General features: G+C 40.3%; 1 protein-coding gene across 1 annotated transcript in view; it reads right to left on the minus strand.

The window, feature by feature from the left end:
- The window catches only part of LOC309592030 (melanopsin-like), a gene marked incomplete at both ends in the record, with an annotated part of 34879 nt that extends 15990 nt beyond the window's left edge, over nt 1–18889 (minus strand). Inside the window, 7 exons of the mRNA XM_082315054.1 lie at nt 113–268; nt 2072–2243; nt 2676–2879; nt 4418–4551; nt 6860–7002; nt 17879–18002; nt 18747–18889. Of these exons, the coding sequence (XP_082171180.1) occupies nt 113–268; nt 2072–2243; nt 2676–2879; nt 4418–4551; nt 6860–7002; nt 17879–18002; nt 18747–18889 (1076 nt within the window). The remainder of the gene's footprint in view (nt 1–112; nt 269–2071; nt 2244–2675; nt 2880–4417; nt 4552–6859; nt 7003–17878; nt 18003–18746) is intronic.
- Between the last annotated feature and the right edge of the window lie 1964 nt (nt 18890–20853).

Genomic DNA, 20853 nt, shown 5'->3' on the forward strand with positions numbered 1-20853 from the left:
TAATGCAATAACTATTTAAAACCCTTTCCAAAGGGAGATCTGTTTCTTGTGGATGACAGTACTAATCATACTTCAGAATAACCCATGCTCTTTGGATTATGTTTCCACTTACCCTGCCCAGGCAATCAAGGTGACACAGGCATATGGAGACCAGGACAAGACAAACACAATGATGACCACAAAAGCAATTTTTGCCAGTTTCCATTCATTCTTCATGGACTGAGAGAGGTAGGATTTCCGGCTGCAGGAGCCTAGCTTTTGAACATCTCTGTGAGGGGGGAAAAAAATACAGGTATGTCAGCAGGAGGGTGAAAAAGCAAGGTGCAACATTTCTGATGCATTCTCAGCAATATGCAAAATGGAGTAGATTTCATCTTTCCCTAACTATTCTTTAGTCCTCTGATATTTAAAAATCTAGGAGGTAATTAATGTAGTAAAATGGTCCCATGTGTTTTGGCTCAGCTTCGACTGCGTGTGGGACTGAGCCAGAAGAACCCCTGGGACTACAGGATGGGATTGCCATGTCCTTATCCTGACACAAGGAGGGTTTCAGGCTGGGAGGGTGAAGAAATTGGTATCTCTTGCCCTTCATTGCTCTCAGAGGTGGAGCAAGCAAAGGCACAGCTGGATGCAAAATCAAATCTGATGGCTTTTCGTTTTCAAGGGGGGAACAGCTTACAGAAATTCCAGCTTACAAGGTAACATGTGCTGGAATACCCTCAGTACTCCGAGGAACCTGGGCCCAAATGCTTACAGGGACATTTTTACTTCCCTGCAGATTTATTCACTGGAGAAGAGTATTTTCAGGGGTGAGTATGACAAGCAGTCCAAATATTCTTGCCAAAAAATGTCCCATGAAATTATCTTCTCACATCAGACAAACACTTCACACTTTATTAAAAAAATTACTTTATATGGTTTAGCATTTTATACAGTTTAGCATAGAAATAACAATTTTTGCATATCAGTGTTGTTAAATGAAGATGTATTTCAGGTTGAAGACAGTAATTACCAGCCAGCAGGGTAACAAACTGTTTTGTGGCGCACTGTGAACATACCCATAAATGAATTTACTGTATTAGTGAGCAAAAGGCATAGAAAAATCTTATGGCCACTGTGCTTCATGGGTGTACAGGACACCATTGTTTTAAGGATGAATTCTTTGCTCCTTCTCACTTGGTGTCAAATATGCATACACAAAGTATAGTAAAAACCAAGAGCAAGGCCAAAAATAGAGCTCAGTAAGAACTTTAATTTATGCATACGGCTAAACATACTTGTAAAAATGGAATGTAGCCTTATGAAACCAAATGACTGCAACAAGTGCCTGCAGATAGGCTCAGAGAAAAGCCATCGGAGTTGATGACACTGCGAGCAGCAGGAAGGACTCACAACTTCAGCTGGTGTTGGATCAGACTAAAGATAAGTCAGTCATGTGCTCATTGGCAAAAAAATAACTGACAGAATGAAGTTACTTTACAGATCTAACACACTGCCGATTTTTTATTTTGAATATAGACTAAGAATTTGGAAAAAGAAACAGTGTCCTAACAAGCATAGACAGATTTTGTGCGTGCAGCTGTGATGCTTGAGTGAACCACAAGGTTTTCTGGGATGCCTGCCTTAAATAAAACTGTCAAAAAAATATGAGGACTATTATGTTTACAAAGCAGCTCAAAGGCTGATGATGCCCCCATTGCTACATGATATTTATCATCCCTTGGGGCTGAAAACTGTGCTGGAATGCACAGGCACTGTGTACCTTGTACTGCAAATCTGAAATATAAATAATCCAAACTATCAACTTATCTGATATACTATTAATTACCACACTCTGGGCTAAGATTAGAACCATCAGAGACTTCTTTCCCTACTCCAAAATGCATACATCCATTCCAGTTTTTACATTCCAAAAATATTTCTTCAGTTACAGCTGTTAATGATCTGCCACTTTATTTCCAATTTCAATTCAGATAAATTTTTGATTCAGATTTTTCTGCAGCTAAAGAAATTCAGAAAATCTTTTAATACAAGAAAAGGGAGATTTACTTATTTCAGCTACAGTACTTACCTGTCAGTACGTCTTATAGCCAGGAACATAAATAAATAGCAATGGAATATTATTATCAGGGGAATAAAAAACACACAGCAACATAAAATCATGGTGTAACTTCTGTTTGCAGGTGAGTAGGTTACATAGTCCCATGTACAGGATATCATCAAGCCCTCAGGCACATAGGAACCTATGAAATACATGGAATATGTTATTTACACATACACCCAAACTTTACTCAGTTGCTGATCCAACAACTGAGCAATTTAAATAAACCCTGTACTGTATACATGGTCTTCAAGAGCTATACATGCCATATTATACATGTGGTCTGAGAATACAAGTGCACACATGGAGAGGAGGTCCTGACTGCCAGACTCAAGGATACACCTAATACTCCATCTGCAATTTGTTCTGCTTGAATACAACCTGGGGATAGCAGGGAGAAGGGTATCGGCCCTGCAATAGCTGCAGATACATTGTACGACAGCAAACCATCAGGTGGTAGCTAGGCATCCACCAGAGAACTTATCAAAAATCTCATTTTTTCATACCCCGAGCAAGGTTAAAATAGACCATGTAGGGAACGCAAAAAGAGAGAGAGAGAGAGCAGAAAACATACTCCACCCGAAGAGCGGAGCCACACTCCATCCCAGGGAGTACAGCCACACGACAGCAATGATCTGTATGGTGCGTTTCTTTGAAGTCCACTGCATGGATCGCAGGGGCTTAGTGATCACAAGGTAGCGGTCAACAGAAATAGCTAGTAAAGTCATCATTGAGGTTATTCCAAAGAGTGCCCCACAGAAAGCGTACAAGTCACAGCCTGAAGCAGAAAATAACAATGAAGTCAGGGATTTTCTTAAAACAGATGCATGTTTTCTCTCAGAGCCTGACATGATAGACCTGCCATTTTTTCCTGGCTCGGGACTTTTCTCCCATTAGAAGAACTTTCTTAGCCTCACATTTTCAGTATTATTATTAAATGTTTATTAGAAAACACACAAATATTAATAAAATACAAATGCATGTATTTAACAAGTCCCGCTCTCCACTGTGGGCTGCAGCTGGGAACCTTTTGTCAATGGAAAACTGCCTCAGAGAAAATCCAATCTAATTAAAATTACATTTTCCTGGACTGTTGCCCAATATATTGATCTTAACAGGCTGCAGCAGACATCTGTCTGCTAATGACAGATGGATGTTTTGAAAAAATGACTTTGGTTTATGTGGCTTAAAAATGTAGAAATCGTTTAAATTTGATGGGTAAAAGACCAGCTGTAAAACATAGCTCCAGCTCCTATATTTAATTGCACTTTTTAAAATAATGGACAGTTTTTACATGAAACAGTTTCTCCCCCGCCCCCCCCCCCCCCCCCCCTTTGCATTCAGGAATTGTGCTAGTAGATGACAACTTGTAGAGTTACACTGTCCCTAATTTGATTCAGAAACCTATGTCAAATGATCATTCATTTTTTGAGATCTTGCATCACCCCATGTGGTTATAGACAACAGCCCACCGGGGATGGGAGGCACTTGAAATACCAGATTCAACATTAAAGCAGACTTCTAAAGTCTTTATAGGTAACCTGCAATTAAGGACCAAATTCCACTCAACCCAAATCAATTGCTTCATTTGTGGGAGCATAATAATTTACATTGATCTTATCTAAGGGGATAAGCAAGACTAAAAACATCCTCAAATTAAAGAGAAGCCCCTTCTGTGCTGCTAAATAATACATGGTCTCTGGGCTTGCTCCACCAATACTTGACCACTACTTGGTGCAAACTTTCACCCAATGGTGTGATGAGCAGTACCAAGCAGAGCATCGAGCCTTCTGAGGAACTTGCTATACTCACATTTCAGCTATACTTTGAGCACGCATCTCCTTTTCTTTCTTGCAGTTGGAAAGAAAGGAGCTTAAATTTGCGGAGTCCTCAACTGACTTATCATTATTTAAATCTCTTAATTAAATGTGAGATTCCTAGAAGTATGCTAATGGATATCAACATACATTTCTAAATAAAAATACTAACTCCCTCTTAAACTAATACATAAAAAAATATTTACGACTTAATAAAGATTTTCTACCCATGTTCAGCCATAGCATCTGCCCTTACAAGCTAATGGGTAACATGATTACATGTTGATGTTGACTCCTTTCTTTCCAAAATAAGTAAGATGAAAGAATCAAGCCTATAACAGAAAACATGTGCCATCATGCTGACTGATGATGTCAAGAACCTGGGTTGTCACTGGAGTCTTGTGCTGCTGTCTGCACAGCACAAGCCAAGATTGTTACGGCTAAAATAGGTTGCAGACAGTGTAGAGCTGGTGAGGTATGAATTAGTGTTGAAAAGTACCTATATCTCCAAGTATCCACTCTCTGTGCAAGCTGTTGACAAAGCACATGGGTGACTGAGAAGCCGACATCAGGAAGTCACTCACAGCCAAATTCATTATAAAGTAGTTTTGGGGTGTCCTCAGCTTCTTGTTGCTTAAAAACATGAGAAATACGTGATTTAAAATACACAAAGTGAACAGCTAACTGTATAACTTTGCTTACTAGCATAAACAAATACTATCCAGGTTGGAATCGGTGGTTACTTACAGTCAATCAATTGCTAATCATCAGTCAATTACTGCAGCTACAGATACAGTAATTTCAAAATGATGACTGACAATAGCAGGGGGAATAAAATGGATTGTTTCCTCTTCAAACTGAGGAGAATTCCAGCTGCCTTGAAAAATACGGATTTGTTCAGGAGAAGAGCAGTTCCTTATAAGAGAAGCAACACTGAGCGTGTCCTGCACTGCACAAGACCAGGATCTGAAGCAGGTTACAGAGCCAAAGGACCTGCTTTTGGTGAATTTTTAAAAGCTGACGACCTGAAGAGTCGCCACATTACCACTAACTAAATGACCCTTTGCTAAGTGCTACAGCACAAACAGAGCATGCACAGAGATTTGGAAAAAAATACTTTTGTTCATACACATCTCATAAGGGATAACAAAAACAGTCAGCTGCAGATGAACAGGCAATACTAAACACTGCAACAAGGAGCCTGAAAACAGCAGCCAGTCTGCAAGCAAAGTTTATCCAAAGATAACAAACATCACTTCCAGTTTTTTTTCCCCATGTCTCACCACCTCATGTAGTCTCACTTCTTAGGGACATCTGGAGTTACAACCTCCTAGCAAACTTTCAGCTGGTATTCAAGATTACCCTTGGCTCTGGCTAAAGAGATACTGGTAACGTGATAAAGAACTTCTCACTTTTGCTTGGGGTTATTTGGTTGAATATGCCCTTGTTGCTCTGATCAAATATTATGTCCCACCATGAAAGTTAAATTAATTTGTGAGTTCAGCCCACCCAAATCTACCTTAAAACTGGCACTTTTGAGGGATATACTGAGAAGGTATAACGCTGAACTAGTAGTCCCTCAATGTGAACCACTGTATTTGTTGCATGGCAAAGTAAAGAGCTTTGATAGCTAGGGTTTGAATTCAGACTTTTCACAGTGTCAGGTACATATAATACAAAAAGAAGTGACTTGGCACACTCTGTGAGACATAGGGAGGAAACAAGATTTTATAAGTAGCTTTGTACTTGGAACCTGCATGCAATAATTCTCAATAGTTTGAAATAATTGTTTCTTTTCCCCAAAATGCCTCCTTCAGTGTAGAAAGCTGAACAACTGAGGCGTCTCTGATGTGCTTTAAAATATCAGTATTTGCAGTTAATGTGAATTTCTTTTCTCATGCTGATAAAGAAATACTGAAAAAGAAACTGAGGAAGCCATCTCAATGCTTCTTCAATTCTGACAAAACCTTGGCTCTTATAACTGCCTGCAACAACTGAGCGAGGTGGGGTGCAGAGTTCACACCTTCACAGGTGCTTGTCTGCCTATGGAGATATTCCTACTTTGACAATTTAATGCTTTTATTACACCAGCTAAACCAAACAAATTTCAAGAAAAATGGCGAGCTTGCGCTGCACTTCAAAAATCATGAAGGTATCTACACTTGCAGGGAATTAAATTTCTCTTCTATCTATCTCATATTAAAAGCCAGTTATTAAAAATAACTAAACAAACTTATTTGTCTCAAACATTTAAGAATAGGAAACTAATGCTTGGTTCATAACCCCACCGGTGTTTCTAGCACTGTAAGCCCCCTCTGCATCAACATGCATGATGACAGCAAGCAGTGAGCAAGGAGGATTTTGAAATCCAGCATCACAGTGTGGGACAGTAGCAAGCTATTTATTTTTTCCATGAGATTTTTGTATACTCTAGCTGCAGTAGCTTTGGCTGTCTATTACACTGTCAGCAGCCAAGAGAGCACACAAACTGACAGAGGTCCTATGATCTGCCTGAAGCAGGGAATACACTGATGGCATGAGCTCATTTCATGTGGCGCGTTGCTTTCCTGATCCTTCCAGGACATCTGGGCTGCTGGGAAGAGCGTCAGTTTTTGTCAAGTATTTCTGCAAATTCTACAGGGTGAGCGAAGAAGTCTGCTGTTTCTATCATTAAAAGCATTAAACTCTTCTTTAAACTTTTCAGTAGAATTGTTAATAGAACACAGTATTTTTTTTCTTCTCATTATCTTTGGTTCCTTAAAACATGAGGAATTTACACTGAGGTTATCAGTGATGGGCGGGGGTGTTGCCTTCCCCCATTTGATGCCATGAGCCTTTGCTTGGAGATTTAATCCAAGCGGAAACCAATGCCAAACATCTTCACACAGGCACATGTGAACCTCAAGGCCAGTCAGATTAACTGTACAAGGAATTTTTGTACCTGTAAAACGCATAGAGCACTAGAAGGTTTCCAACGATGCCAATGGAGCCAATAATGAGCACACACGTTCCTACAGTGTAAAGAACATGGTCAGGGATCTCTGTCTTGGTCACAGAGTATGGCTGGGTGCCCATGTTCAAACCCTGAATGGAAAACAGAGGAAAAGGAGAGCTTAGCACATTCAGGACACTTATCACAGGGGACACGTGCTCAGCCTGTTGAAGGAAGGCAGAGCACTCACTTCCACAGTTCTAGCAAATCAAATGGACACCTCTGCACTCTTTTCACATTCCCTGTAACCAAGTTTCCCTCAAATAGTCTTCATGATTTTAACAGTACATATTTATATTAAAAAAACAACAACAGGGAAAACAGACTGGAAAAAAATCTTAAGGAAGTTGTGATGATGTGAAAAAGGTGAAGACGTGCTAGCATAAAACTTGCTCTGGGTAACTGCTGCACTTTGGGGCACAGAGCTAGCTGACAACACAACCTTCAGTTCAACAAGGAATAGCCCATCATACTTTGGTTTTATTAGGAGCACTGATATCAGATCCCATACTTATAAACATTAAACCCCCCGGATCTCCCCGGGCTCCCTATCCACTAACTTAGTGCTGCAAAACCTGGAAATTCCCCATGGAAAAGGTAGGAAACCAGAGGTAAAACAGCAGCAGTAGCGTCACCTGGGTAAGCACAAATACATTAAATGTTCGTGACACCTCTTTCACTGCCCTTTATCTCCAGCACATGAATAAAACCCCACCAACTCTCTATGCATTTTGTTTGTTTTAGACAAATTCAGATTTATCACCGGCTAAATTCAGCAGCAGGGCAGCCTACAGCTAATCCACTCAGCTCTCATTAGCTTTATCGATGAGAACAGTCTGAATTGCCTGACGGAGATTCTTATTTACCAAGTCAAAAGCAGCTAAGCTATGCAGAGCACTCACACATGCGGTCAGATCTGGATGGCTTAGTCAATGGTATAGCACCTTGTCACAGCTGAGGACCTGCTCTGCATTGCCACACTTCGATGCTCTGCAGCTCAGCAATGTGTGGGATGTGGGACAAGGCTGATTTTGGCCTATGGAAGAGGAGCTGGGTGACAGAACAGGTTCAAGATGACAACTTCAACAGGTTCAAGATGATACCTCACTGGTAGTATTCAAGCAGTCATTTGAAAATGATGAGAACAACCTTTTTTTTTCCCCTGTTGCTAGCTCCTAATCTCCCATGCTGCTGCTTCTTCTTTCTACCTTCTATTATTCCTTCCTCATCTATAAATGCGCGCACTATAGCTCCTTCCTTGTACAACGGTTCTAGCTGTGGGCATTATCCCCTTAACTGTGTGATCCCACTGGAGTACTCCCTGGGGTAGGTTGCATTCGGCGATAGGGAGCACCTGGCGAGATGCCTCCAAAAAACAGTGGGTCTGGAGCAGAAACGGTGACAGCAAAGCGCCTGCGGCTGAAGTGGTGTTGTAAATGGTACAAAAGCTATTGCTTCAAAGCAGAAAGCTCCTTTCAAGCTTTCTCGGCGGTCTGATAGACTCTACCCATAATAGGATGGCTACTGCCAATGTGACACTTCACCAAAGAAAACATCTCTGTAAGAGTAGAAAGAAATGAAAGGGAGCGTCTGCTGGTGCTGGCTGCACTGGGGGGCTGTCACTTCCATTCCCAGCAGTTAAGCAGCAAGAAAAAAATGTTACCCTGTGATGCATTTACCCTTGAAGAAGGTGCAAGCAGTAGCATAAGGGTGGGCAGTGCATGGGGAGGTGGCCCAGCAAGCAAAGGCAGACATGGCCGTTCGGTGGCACCAGGCACAGACAGCGCCGTGCTTTCAGAGAAGGGGTGCCTGGGCATGCAAATTAACCATGATAAACTCCTTTCTTCTTCCCTCAAACCTAATCTTCTTAGCAGAGTGTGTGCACTAAATCAAAACCCTGCCTTGTTTCTGGCAATGCATGCCAAAGAAGCTAAACTGGGGAGAAAGGAAAAGGATCCTTTTCCTTTCTTCCTTTCCAGCTTATCTGTTGGGCATGCTCAGGATTTACCCTTATATAGAGGGTTATTATATAGAGGAACATTATATAGATGATGTAATTCAAGGCAAGTAGTACTTGCCTGTCATATGCATTATGCTTTACTTCATCATATGGGAACTCACTGTTGCAGAAACTCATTTGAGAAATGAACTATGAATTTCACACCCAAAGGTGTCTCGCCTTATCTCTCTGCCGAAGAGAAGCTGACTTGGACGTTTTGGCCTCATTTATTCAGTTACGAGTGGTGAGCTGTGTCAGAAGCTGAAAAATGTCTCATGTGACACATTTGTAAACTCAGATTACAGTTTGCTGGCAATACTGGATGAAATATAAACTATTGATGCTTACAGAGTGGAATTTGGAAGGCAATAAGTACTGGGGATTACACAGAGCCTGCAATCTCAGCGAGAAGCTAAAGTGAGGGATGTTTAGATTACACAGGCTTTGGAGAAGGGATCTTACCTTCAGGGGAGTCCATAAAATACCATGGCCACTTTTGCTGCCATGTTAATAGCAGTAAGAACAACTTTAAGATCTAAATGAAAAGACGACTACTTATTCACTCTGCCGGTGTTACCCTGAGACAGCAGGATGTGGCAGGCATCCAGCTGTATGAAATGTGGCAAGCTGATAAAGACAGAAAACCATTTATAACACTGTAATTTGGATCTATGAAGATAAATGAGCATATCTACATGTGTGTGTATATATATTTCCACAGAAAACCTCAAATTTTATAAAAAATATTTCATTAAGCTAGTGGGAAATTTCTGATTTCTATAGAAAACTTAAAGAATAAAGATTTAAATACTCTTAAGATTGAGAATTTCAAATTGCATTTCAAATGCTGCTTTTCTAATACAGACCCTTTTCTCAGAACAGAATACACTCAACTGGAGACAAACAATATGATCAAGGCTTTAAGATATTCACAGAATTTAAACTTTTTCTCTTTTCCTACAATACCACCTCTGAGAAGCTGGCCTTTTTGGCAATTTTGATTAACAAGCTAAATACTTGATAATGTAAATATTTTACTGTATGAAGATGACTACTAAAAATATGAAAAAATATTCCAAGCTTGGTGACGAGCTCTAATGAGAAGCTGTTTTTTTGCTGGTATTCTCAAAAGTTGTTACCACTCTATGCATTTTTTGGTACCTTTAGTTTCTCCCAAGAAATGAGACTAAAATCAAACTATAGGAGAATATTCCAAGTTGCTGTGACTCTTTCCAACCCAAGAAAACCCATATAACTATTACAAATCTCTACCAATGACTTGGTAAGCAGGCCAGCAGCTAAGTGCAGCACGTTTCATTAGGTGTAGTCACTGTCGTGTCTTACTGGATTACATCTATGTTAGCCTCTTTTATCACCAAAATGATGCATGGTCAATAACAGCTGGTATTAATCAGAAAAAAAATCAGTTTATACTAGTGGAAGGGTCCTGCCTCTTAGGCTTAGGAAAGCATGGATTTTTGTATCCATCTCATGCCACCGCTCTCTAACTGCTAGAATACACTGTACAGTTATACTTGAGGCTATTCATTTTCATTTAATTAACAGTGAACTTAGACTCCCTGAGAATGCAATCGCAAAATGTACAAAGTTAAAAGCCATGCTGTGAGATGCTCCCCCAGCTCCAGCTGTTTCACACTGCCATGGTGATGCACAGCTGCTGTGGATTCAGCACATCTATCTCGGTAAACTGTTTATGGGTGTTCAGTATCATCACAGCCACATAATGTGGAATGAAGAGCCTTTTCTGTATAAGCCACAGCCTGGCTCCTTCTCTTTAATGATGTGATTTAAGATAGAGTTAATAAAGGAAGGCATTACATTTTATTCAACTGATAGATTGAATCTATAACAGGTGAAGTAAGTTTTCAAGGGCTCATGTGAGATGTGTTCACCTGTCCATTTTTCCCCCAGGTTGGCTTTGCCTCCCTCTGTTTGTGGTCCTGGGACAGAATCCCAGGCACTCTGCTGCAGACACATCTGCTTCCTAAGCGAAGATTTTAAGGACACCGTCCAGAATGACCTGATTTTTTCACTCAAAAATACAAATGTAAACAAGCAGCCCATGAAGATGCCAGTAACTGCAGTGGGGCCAGCTTCTGGCATACTTGACTACCCTGTGCTCGCTTTGTTTGGCTCTTTCTAAATTAATGCTACAATCACTTGTGTTTTGACTCTATGCGTTGTTGGATCTGACAATTCACATAAATCATGATGTAGCCTTACCCTTATATGTGATGCGACTACAACATCAAAATGCTGTCACCTACGTGGCTGCTTGGAGGGCTTTCCTGGCAGGGTAACTAACAGATCTGCAGGCAAATGGAGGATAAACAGTTAACAGCTGTCCCTCAACTAGCTGGCAAAGGAAGCAGGCACCACATATAAAAATAAACTTGGTCTCTCTCTTCCAAAATAAAGATGGAAAACTTAACAGAGGAGGAAAGTTATTCTATGAAAGCTTTTGTAATTTGATTTTTAGTGATAAAACAATGCCCAAATAATTAGAGCCATCTGTTTCTGCTTTCCAGTTGGTGAGATTAATAAAGATCGCAATGCAGAAGACAAAAAATTGTGGTTAGAAAACAGGAGGGCAAGGGCAGGTCCTCTTCAATGGGTAGGGATAGAAAATAATGGATTGAGTTCAGAAATGGTTGTATGATTGGCATTAGGTGGATATAAGAGGATCTAAAGCCTTATTTATGCTCTGATTTTGGTCACGGATGCAAGCTCATCTTGTGGAAATGATTGAAATGAGCTTAAGTAAGGGCTTGCTTACATGGGAGATTAATGTGCACTAACAAGGGAGTGAATTAACAGCATAGCAGCCTCCCCGTGCTGACCTGCTACGTGGATTCACAAAGCAGAAGTTTGATTTTACTGTACAAAAAAACTTGTCTCTACAGTCATACTTGAAAATTTGAAAGAAAAATAATAAACAATATTTAGGTATAGTGAGATAGGAGCAGTCCACATCTGCAGATGTTTTTGAAGCGGTTCATTGAACTGAAGCAGTTACCAGGTAGTACTTGCCAAGTTCCTTGTAATTTCACTGACGGTTAATGTAAGATGTAACTTCAGTGTGAAGCACTGTCTGGGTTGCAATGATGACAAAATTGGGAGCTTAATGAATATCTTGTACATATGAACTCTTGAATCAGCCAACAGAAGACCCGTGCTATGTGGCAACTGTGGCAGAGCTAGTGATGGTCAGATATTTTTCAAAATATGATGTATTTAAAATGAATACTCACAGAAAACATTGTTAATACCTTTGGGTATTAAAACAAACAAACAACCCCCCAAAACCCAACAACTTTGCTTGCTCTGGTTAACTGTACTGCATTACAACACCACACAGTAAGTACAGATTAATTCAGTCCTCAGAAGGTCAAATCAAACCGCGATCATCCACATGCGGAAAAGTTACTTTTCTTATCAGTCTCGGGGTGACACTCTTCTTCCACAGCTCATTCCAAACAGTTCACATGCCACAGCCAGGAGCACTCAAACACATATTTGTAGCATGCATTTAATCAAGAAGACAATTGGTTTAGCAAACTGAACTGTGAATTTGATGCAGTTCATCCAAAAGTGACAAACAAGAACACGAACTGCCAGTGCTGCGTACAACAAATAGCAAATGCAGTCAGCTACCAAAATCAGGCATTTGCTCCAGACCCAGATGGTTATTTATCCAGACTAAGGTCCTAAGTTTGTGGAAAAAAACTGAGATTTTTTTCTATAATAAAATATATACCTAATTAATTCCATTCCAGCAAATGCTTCTGGGCTGTTGCTGAACTGGAAAGCCAGTTGATAAAGAAACTTTTAATATATGACTTCAAGACTCATTTGGGGCATATATCCCTAAAATCTCACATTTAGCACAGTCCCTGCTTTGACAAGATGCCTTCTTTCAAGTCCTCGGTATCTGTGCTTAAACTTCTTCTCATAGCTGCAAGCAATCTAATGGCACATGGTTGAGGGAGTAGAAAAAAAAATCTTAAAAATCTCCAAAGAGAAAACCATCAAACCTCAATATCATGAGAATAAACCAGTTAGATCCTCAACAAGGTAGGCAAACTCAAGTGTCTACATATCCAGCCTTATAAGTCAATGTAAGCAAGGGGTATTAATAATTCATATGTTTTGTGATTAATAAGACATGATATAAAAATGATTCACATGAGAATAATACAGCAATCAGAAGTAAACAATAAAAGTGAAAATAAGCAAAGTTTTAATATCTGTCTGCTTGTTACAAAGCTATCAAAGGGCATATTTTCATCTCTCTGGAGACTGACTAAAAGAACCTTAAAATGTAAAGTCTGTTCTGGAAAGCACATGGACATCGCTTACTATGTACATCCCCAGCCACGCCACTGAAATCACTGATAAAAGACACATTCGCTTCTCTGAGTACAAAAAAAAAAAAAAAGGAAACAAGAACAACAAAAAATCATCCCAGCTGAAAAACAACAAGCTGGCTTGTGTCCCAGCTCAAGCACTATCTGCACCACTCGGGCAGGGGTTAGCAAACGTGACAGCTTACTCAAAGTTTTACAAGTTATTCTACTGAGTGTGCCTGCACATCCTGGCCTTGGGAAGAACGCTCTGTTACTCGCTCCCTTGTTTTTGTGGGGAAGCACTGGCAACTAACTAGCACATTTTTTTCCCTGCCTTAATCCAAGTTACTATAATCAAACCTTGAGGCAATGGGTTTTAATTCCAAGGCCTAAAAGTTTTAAAGCAAGATACCAAAGGCATGTTCTCTGAGGGCATTTCTGTTGCAGTACTGGTGTACTTTTATAATCAAGATAGGTAGCACTAACCAGGTCTTCAAAACATTTCCTCTACAGAAATTTTATGTTCTATTTAAACATATCCAAATCTAACCTGAGAGCACAAAACCTAAAAGAAACAAGTTCAACCATGACTTAAGTGTTTTTGAAAAGCAAACAAATAAAAGCTCACTACCAGAGGCTTTTAATAATCAATTGAGTTGAAGGCTCAGTCCATCTTTCCCCTTTCAACTCTCACAGGCTTGCATGCCAGCACAGCCAGTTCCTTAACATGACCCCCAAGACACTCACCATGTTGTCCCCTTGGCCATAAATGCATTCAAAATTATCTGATGAGATGTCCAAATGCACCTCGAATTACAACACAAGCTATGCATGCCTAGGTAGGCAGCATGCTGAACAAATCTAATCAATGCTAACACTGCATCAGAATTAGCTGGACTATGACAGTTCAGTGCATATTTGTTTGTCCATAAGGGGACGGATAACTGTTAGCATGCTGAAACAACAAAGCAGTAGGCAGAAATCTCAGGAAATATTTTTTAGAGCATTAAAGCATGTTAAAGAAAAGCATGTGCAGTCAAAACATGATGTTGGAGTTATTTCCTTCAATATAAGAAATTTTGCAGTCTTCAGGGAGAAATCATTTACATGCTACAGCAAATATTTAAGTTTTTATCTTCTCATGCATTCTGCATCATACTTTCATAGACTATTTTTCTCCCTCCAAACATCTTAGTGCTACCTGCCGTTCTTTAATAATCGCACAAAGTTACAAAGTTCACCCAAAAAAAAAAATATATCCCTTTATTCTACCTTTGCCACTCATTGGCGAGAGTACTCTGAACGCACTGGCACTGTAACACGTTGGCATAACGTGCTCTTCACCTGAGCTGCTCTCCCCTCTCTGCCTCCTTTGAGCTCCTGTAGTTCATCCTGGTCCATTTTACTTATCCTAAGCTTCCAGATGACTGCTGCTCCTGTTTCACCAACCATGGATGCCTCTGACCGGGATGCTCCCACTCCAGCCTGCCCACCACGCATCAAAAGCAATTTCATGGGATGCCACTGTTTGCTGATGGCAATGCAGTGCTGCAGCACCCATCACCTGCCCAGACCAAGCCCTTTCCTGCTCCCGCAGCCCCACGCTTCAGGCCGAGCAGCAGCAAGCACAACTGCCAGGTGATGCTCACACGTTACCGGTTTTAACAGGAGCACACGAAGAGATGTCTTTGCCTCTCCGCAAATGTTGGCACCACATTTTGAAATTCTGATCTCTGTCAGTGGATATAACATCCTGCCCTCAGGTTTCAAAGAGCTCGAACATATACTCTGGCTTCTGGACAGCTAGACTTTTACACTTTATTTAAAAAAAAAAAAAAGAATATTTTCTTCCTTACTGTTGATAACTGAGAGCAAATCCTACACCAGCCATCTCTGGCTTTATGCATCTCGTCTAGACATTAGTAGTCTTTTCATTGCACTGTTCTGCTTCCTGGGGAGACCCACTCAGCTGCTGCCAGAAGACCTGTGTGCAAAAACTGCTCTGAGAAGTGGGCCCCGCATTTTAAATAGATCCCATGAAAATATGTGCTTATTTTTAAGGATCATGAAAAAAATCAAGAACTGGCATCAGCCTTTCAAAGGGTGATTACAAAATGAAAACTTATCCCAACAAAATAGTGAAGACAAGATATTAATCTCTTATATTAACTCTATATAGCCTCTCCAATGCTACTTTAAAAAATACATATAGCTAATATTTTTCATCAGTGTGGTCATTTGGTTCATGCTGGTTTCTGTGCTGTATATTTTTTCTATTCTGTAACTTAAGATGAATTGTGGTGAATGATGAGGGAAGTGCAATGATAATAGTAGAAATACACTTTCTCTATTAACTACATTTCAGTTATGTTTTAGTCACAATTTTTATTAGCTGAGCGTAAAGAACTACAGTTTTACCGGAGGATCCACCTCGCTCTCTACATTTCCCTATTTATAAAAGCCTGATTTTTCTTCTGCAGGAAATATTCTTAATTGAAGTCCTGAAACCAGAGACATTCTTCAACTAGGGTAATTTCTGTGTTTCAACAAGAAATTTTATTTGTGGGTGTTAGGGAGGAGGGTAATTTAAAGCAACCTCCAGCCTCCTGATGCCATTTGCATCACTCCATCATGTACATTTAGGTACAGGAAAACTGCTAAAATGCGTCAGGCCAGAGGTCCACCAACTCCCATATCTTACACTTGACAATGTCTGGCAACAGATGCTTTTAGGGGAAGAACATGGAGAATACAGCAAGTGCACATTCTCAATCTGTTAACTTCAAGCACATCTGTGATATTAGTATAAACATCGTAGCATTCAATTTCTGTTTAGATCAAAGAAATGTCTAATCACTCTAAGCTGAGGATTATTCCCATGTAATATCTGCTTGCTTCAGTTTAATATTCCTCTGTGCATGGAGGTATGCAGAAGGCAGAGCCAGACTCTTCTCAGAGGTGCACAGTGAATTGTCCAAAGGGAACAGATGCAAGTTGCAGCAGGTAAAATTTTCAATGAGATGATTGGTGAAACATTGAAACAGGGGCCCAGGGAGACTTCACAACCTTCATCCATAGAGAATTTCAAAATGTTGAAGTTTAGCCCTGCTTGGAGCAGGAGGTGGGACTAGACAACCACCCTTCCAACCTGAAATAGTCCATGATGCCAAGAATAAAATCCTCCAAAATACAGTTCAAAAATATGGGTTTAAGCCATAAGTAAAATGAAATATTACTCTAGTTCTTTGAGGACAGGTATGCTGTCTCAGTAAACTGAAAATCTTCCTACCCTACCTTCTTTCACAAGGAACTGGGGAGAGATGACAAAAGCCAAATGAACCTATATGCACATTTTACACCTAGCTTTAATAGATATGTGTTCTGGTTTCAGCTAGGATAGAGTTAATTTTCTTCATAGTAGCTAGTATGGGGCTATATTTTGGATTTGTGCTGGAAACGGTGTTGATAACACAGGGATGTTTTCAAATCTGATTTCCAAATCTGTCTTCACACCTATTGATTGCGCTGATTGCAATATGCCTACTCTTCTCCTGTATTGTTGAAAATACTCCTTGGTGTTTATCTGCACTGTTAGATACAGAAGTATCATGAAAATCTGGCTTTGGAATGGTTTATGATTAGTTTTAGAGAATTTTACTGGATCACTGATACATTGTTTAGTCCAATCGCCTATGCATTTTAGTCTGACAGATTCCCAGTAGATAGTCTAAATAGTCTGTTTAGAATAAAGCATTTAGCCACCACAGGTAATGGAGATAATGGAGATGACTGGGAAGAGAAGGAAATTATCAGGTCAGATATATTCAAGATGACCCATCTCTGTGGTGAAAGGCAAATTTTCATTGCCAAATGAAAGCATTTGGCAGTAGCACAACCTCCCTTTACTCTCCAAAACAAGAGTAGAACAAACCCTCGTACAGGAAGGAGACCATTGCTTTTCTAGTCGCCTGGAGGGTGAAGGACTTATGAATTCCTTGTGGACTTAGCATTGCTAAAGTAACAGACTAACGCCCAATGAACAAGTGAAACTGGCAACTCTATGGTTAGCAAACTACTGCAGTACTGAAGACTTATTTCAGAGGAATATTGAAGCAGCACTGGCAAACTGATAACGAACTGCAATATGGGCATAATTACAGAGCAATTACAGCAATAAAAAGACTCTTAGATTTATAAAATACTAAATTAACAGAGTATGCTTTGACACATTTGGTGGGTATAGGTGTGGATATTAAAAGTAACTTCTGTATCTCTCGGAAAACTTATTATCTTATGGCAGTGCTCATTTTGGAGGAATAAACAATAGCTCACAGAAAAGCAAGTGCCTTTTCTTTGATCTAGAGAAGCATCAAGACAACTTTGATACAACAGTGAAGGAGCTTCATTCTTTCCCTCTCCACTGCCATGTGTAGCACACTGAAAATAGGGACGATGTAGTTGCTTTAATGTGGTCTCTTGTTTTAATTACATAGGGAATTTTCTTTAACTCTGAATAACTTGCACAGACCACTTTTCAAGACTCTACGAAAGGTAACAAAAGCTTTAGCACATCTATATTAGGAAACATCATCTTCCTCTCACCCTCACAATAATCGCCAGATATGGGATGCATTTGAAGCAAGTCCTACATTGCCTTTGCAACATCAGCTTGGAACCATGATGAACTACCAGGAAAGAAAATCTCAGCACAAGGCAGCTTCCTTTCCTGATTTAAGAAGAAAGTGACATTTTACAAAAAAAGAAGCCCACAGGCCAGTTAGGTTCAAACCTGTTTTTACTTTGCCAAGTCAGAAAGTCTCAGGCAGTCCCCACAAGTTTTTTCTGCAGAGCCCTACCTCTCATCTCAGACAAAAACTATTTCCTTCTGAACCTTTGTTTTTAAAAAACATATAAGCAAGCCATCAAAGTAATATGCGCTGGAGAATCTCACAAAACAAACAAAAGTAAGTCTAACAAAGCCTTATGTGTGTCTCAAGTCACGTTCACACTAGATTTAAGCCCTCACTGGGCCTTTCTCAGTCCACTCAACTCCAGAAAAGCATCGCACTAAAGAGCATCTCTCCACAGAAAAATGGGTGAAGGGACAATCTGCTCACAACAGCTGTGGGGGTAACAGAGATCCTCATTTAAGATTTCTCCACAAGAGCTCACTGAAAACAAATAGTTGCTGTCAGTTGCAAACTTGTATTGAACTTTAACAGCAGTTCATTGCTGTTAGTTTTGTTGTGATCAAATGGTAAACACTGAACTAATAACATAGTTGAAAAGCAATTTCCCAGCACTTGTACAGTCATTACAGCTGAATACAAAATAATTCTATTGCAAATAGATTACTTAAGGGTCTTGAAGCATTACCCAGCACACCATCAGACTGCTACCTCATGCACTGTTGAGGAGGGACTGCAAATACTGCAGACCTTGCAGCCCTCCAGCATTTGAGACAACCTACCTTCCCGCATCAGCTTCTTTAAGAGTAACTGACTGGCACTTATCTGCAGCAGCACCACTAGAGTTTTCCAGAGCACCAGCATTAATCCAGGGGCTTCCTGGTGCTCTTGTTGTCACCACTAACCTCCACTTGCTAACGCTCATCTTCTGTGCAATGGTCTACTGCAACATCGTGGAGGGAGGGGCCTTTTGTGTCAGTGAGGGCATGGTGGGGCCAACACCACATGTTTCTAAGCCACGTTCACTCTTTCTCTACCATGGTAAAGGTTTAGTCAGCTACATTATTTGAATATTAGCACAAGTTTCAGTATACAAATCATAGCAAAAGATATGAAGTATGTATGTTTTTCTTTCTAAAAGAAGGCAAGTAATTTGCTGATCACTAGGGTTATTGTTTGCAGAAAGTTCCGTGGAAGTATTTGGTCCATTTTTTAATTATAAGAACAAATAAATTTCCTTCTCACCTGAGGTCGAGTGCTTTTTCAGGCATTGCTAACTTAACAGGGCACAAAGAAAGCATGCTCTTTCCTGTTGCTCTGTTAGCTCTAGACTAGCTGTAGCTGTTTAAATTAAGTTGTTTGTATCATCATCCAATCTGTGTGGACTTGGTTTCAGCTAGCCAGTCATGTTGTTGGCAGCACAGCTGTGCTGATGGCAGTCAATAAATTTCCGTGGGCATCAGGCACATATCCCCACTTGGTATTCGAGTCTTCTGGTCTGCATCCTCTGTTAAACTCAGCAGCCTCTCGCAGGGCTCTGTCTCTTTGCACAGCAAACATCAATAAAGTCCATCTGCCTGTTTATTGGGCTTTCTACTAGAGTATGTTTCAACTTTGCAAATGCTGTTAAACAAAGCAGCTGATACCATTCCGTGGGTCTGCTCTCAGCAGGATTGCCGGTGACCCCAGGCTCGGACCTCACCACAACGGGCTGCTCCAGAGGGATACGTAGTGATCCATCTGCACAGCAGCCCAAGTCTGTGTAGTTGACCCATGTGATACATTCTGCATGCATCTCATTGCATGTTGAGCTACTGACTACCATCTGGTATCAGGCATTTCTGACTGGTTAGTTATAGACTTGCTAAGCATGCTCTTAAGTCCCAGTATCTACCAAAGCTGCATGTTAAGTTTGAACAACATCTTTTTATTTTGATGTTACCCAGAGTGACTGTCCTCATCAAAGAATTTATAGAAGGTGTCTAGCAGCCATATTTTTGAGTGCTTTGGTAGAGTACCATTATTTTGTGCAAATCAGGCTGACGGTTACCTCTCAGCTGCGTTATGAGTAACTCCTTCAATTCACTTGCACCAATATCCTAAGATTTCCTGCTTTTCAGGGCTCAGAGAGCTTGACTTGTACTGCAGCTGCAATGTCTTGCAACTCCATGTTTTCTTGTTAAATTTGCATAACTTTGAGAAACTCTTGGGTACGTTGATACCAAAGGCTGAATCATCTCAACTACAAACATTGCTTTGTCATGCTCTGGTGGTTCAAGAATGTTATCAGCCTCATTTAATCACCTGCAACAATATGCAGACACAGATTTCTATTCTAGGCCCAGTCTGGCATGTACAACTAGTTCTGCTTGAAACTCCAAGGACTGCTGGATTAAACAGACCATCTTCAGGAGTCATACTCCTGGGCACCCCAGCACATTGGAAGTACGGGACATCCTGGGGGGGATAATTTGGAACCTCTGAAGGCAGGCAAACAACGTAAAAAAATTTCAACTTTAAATCCCTTGATCAACTTACTGAGGTATATTTGCACATCTGCATGTTTTTGTACAGCTAAGTTTATGGCAAGAGAAAGCAATACAGAGTGTGAACTAATCCAAAATTTCATGGATACAGAATGACAGGGAACAAAACTTGGACTCCCTAGGAAACTTTAGAGAAAGTTTAACAGCAAAAATAACCCACACAGCCACCATGATAAAGATGTGATTAAAAAGACAAAATCAATTAGAAGTGAAGACCTTCAGCAGTGCCAGAATGCACTCAGTGCATTTAAATGATTTGGAGTTATGAGTTACATGCTCAAGCTCCTGTTAACTTGCCACTAATTTATTACTTAACTTAAGAGGACTCTACAAAAAGCTTGCT

This window comes from Platalea leucorodia (genome assembly GCF_965183815.1).
Source record: "Platalea leucorodia genome assembly, chromosome: 6".
Lineage (NCBI taxonomy): Eukaryota > Metazoa > Chordata > Aves > Pelecaniformes > Threskiornithidae > Platalea > Platalea leucorodia.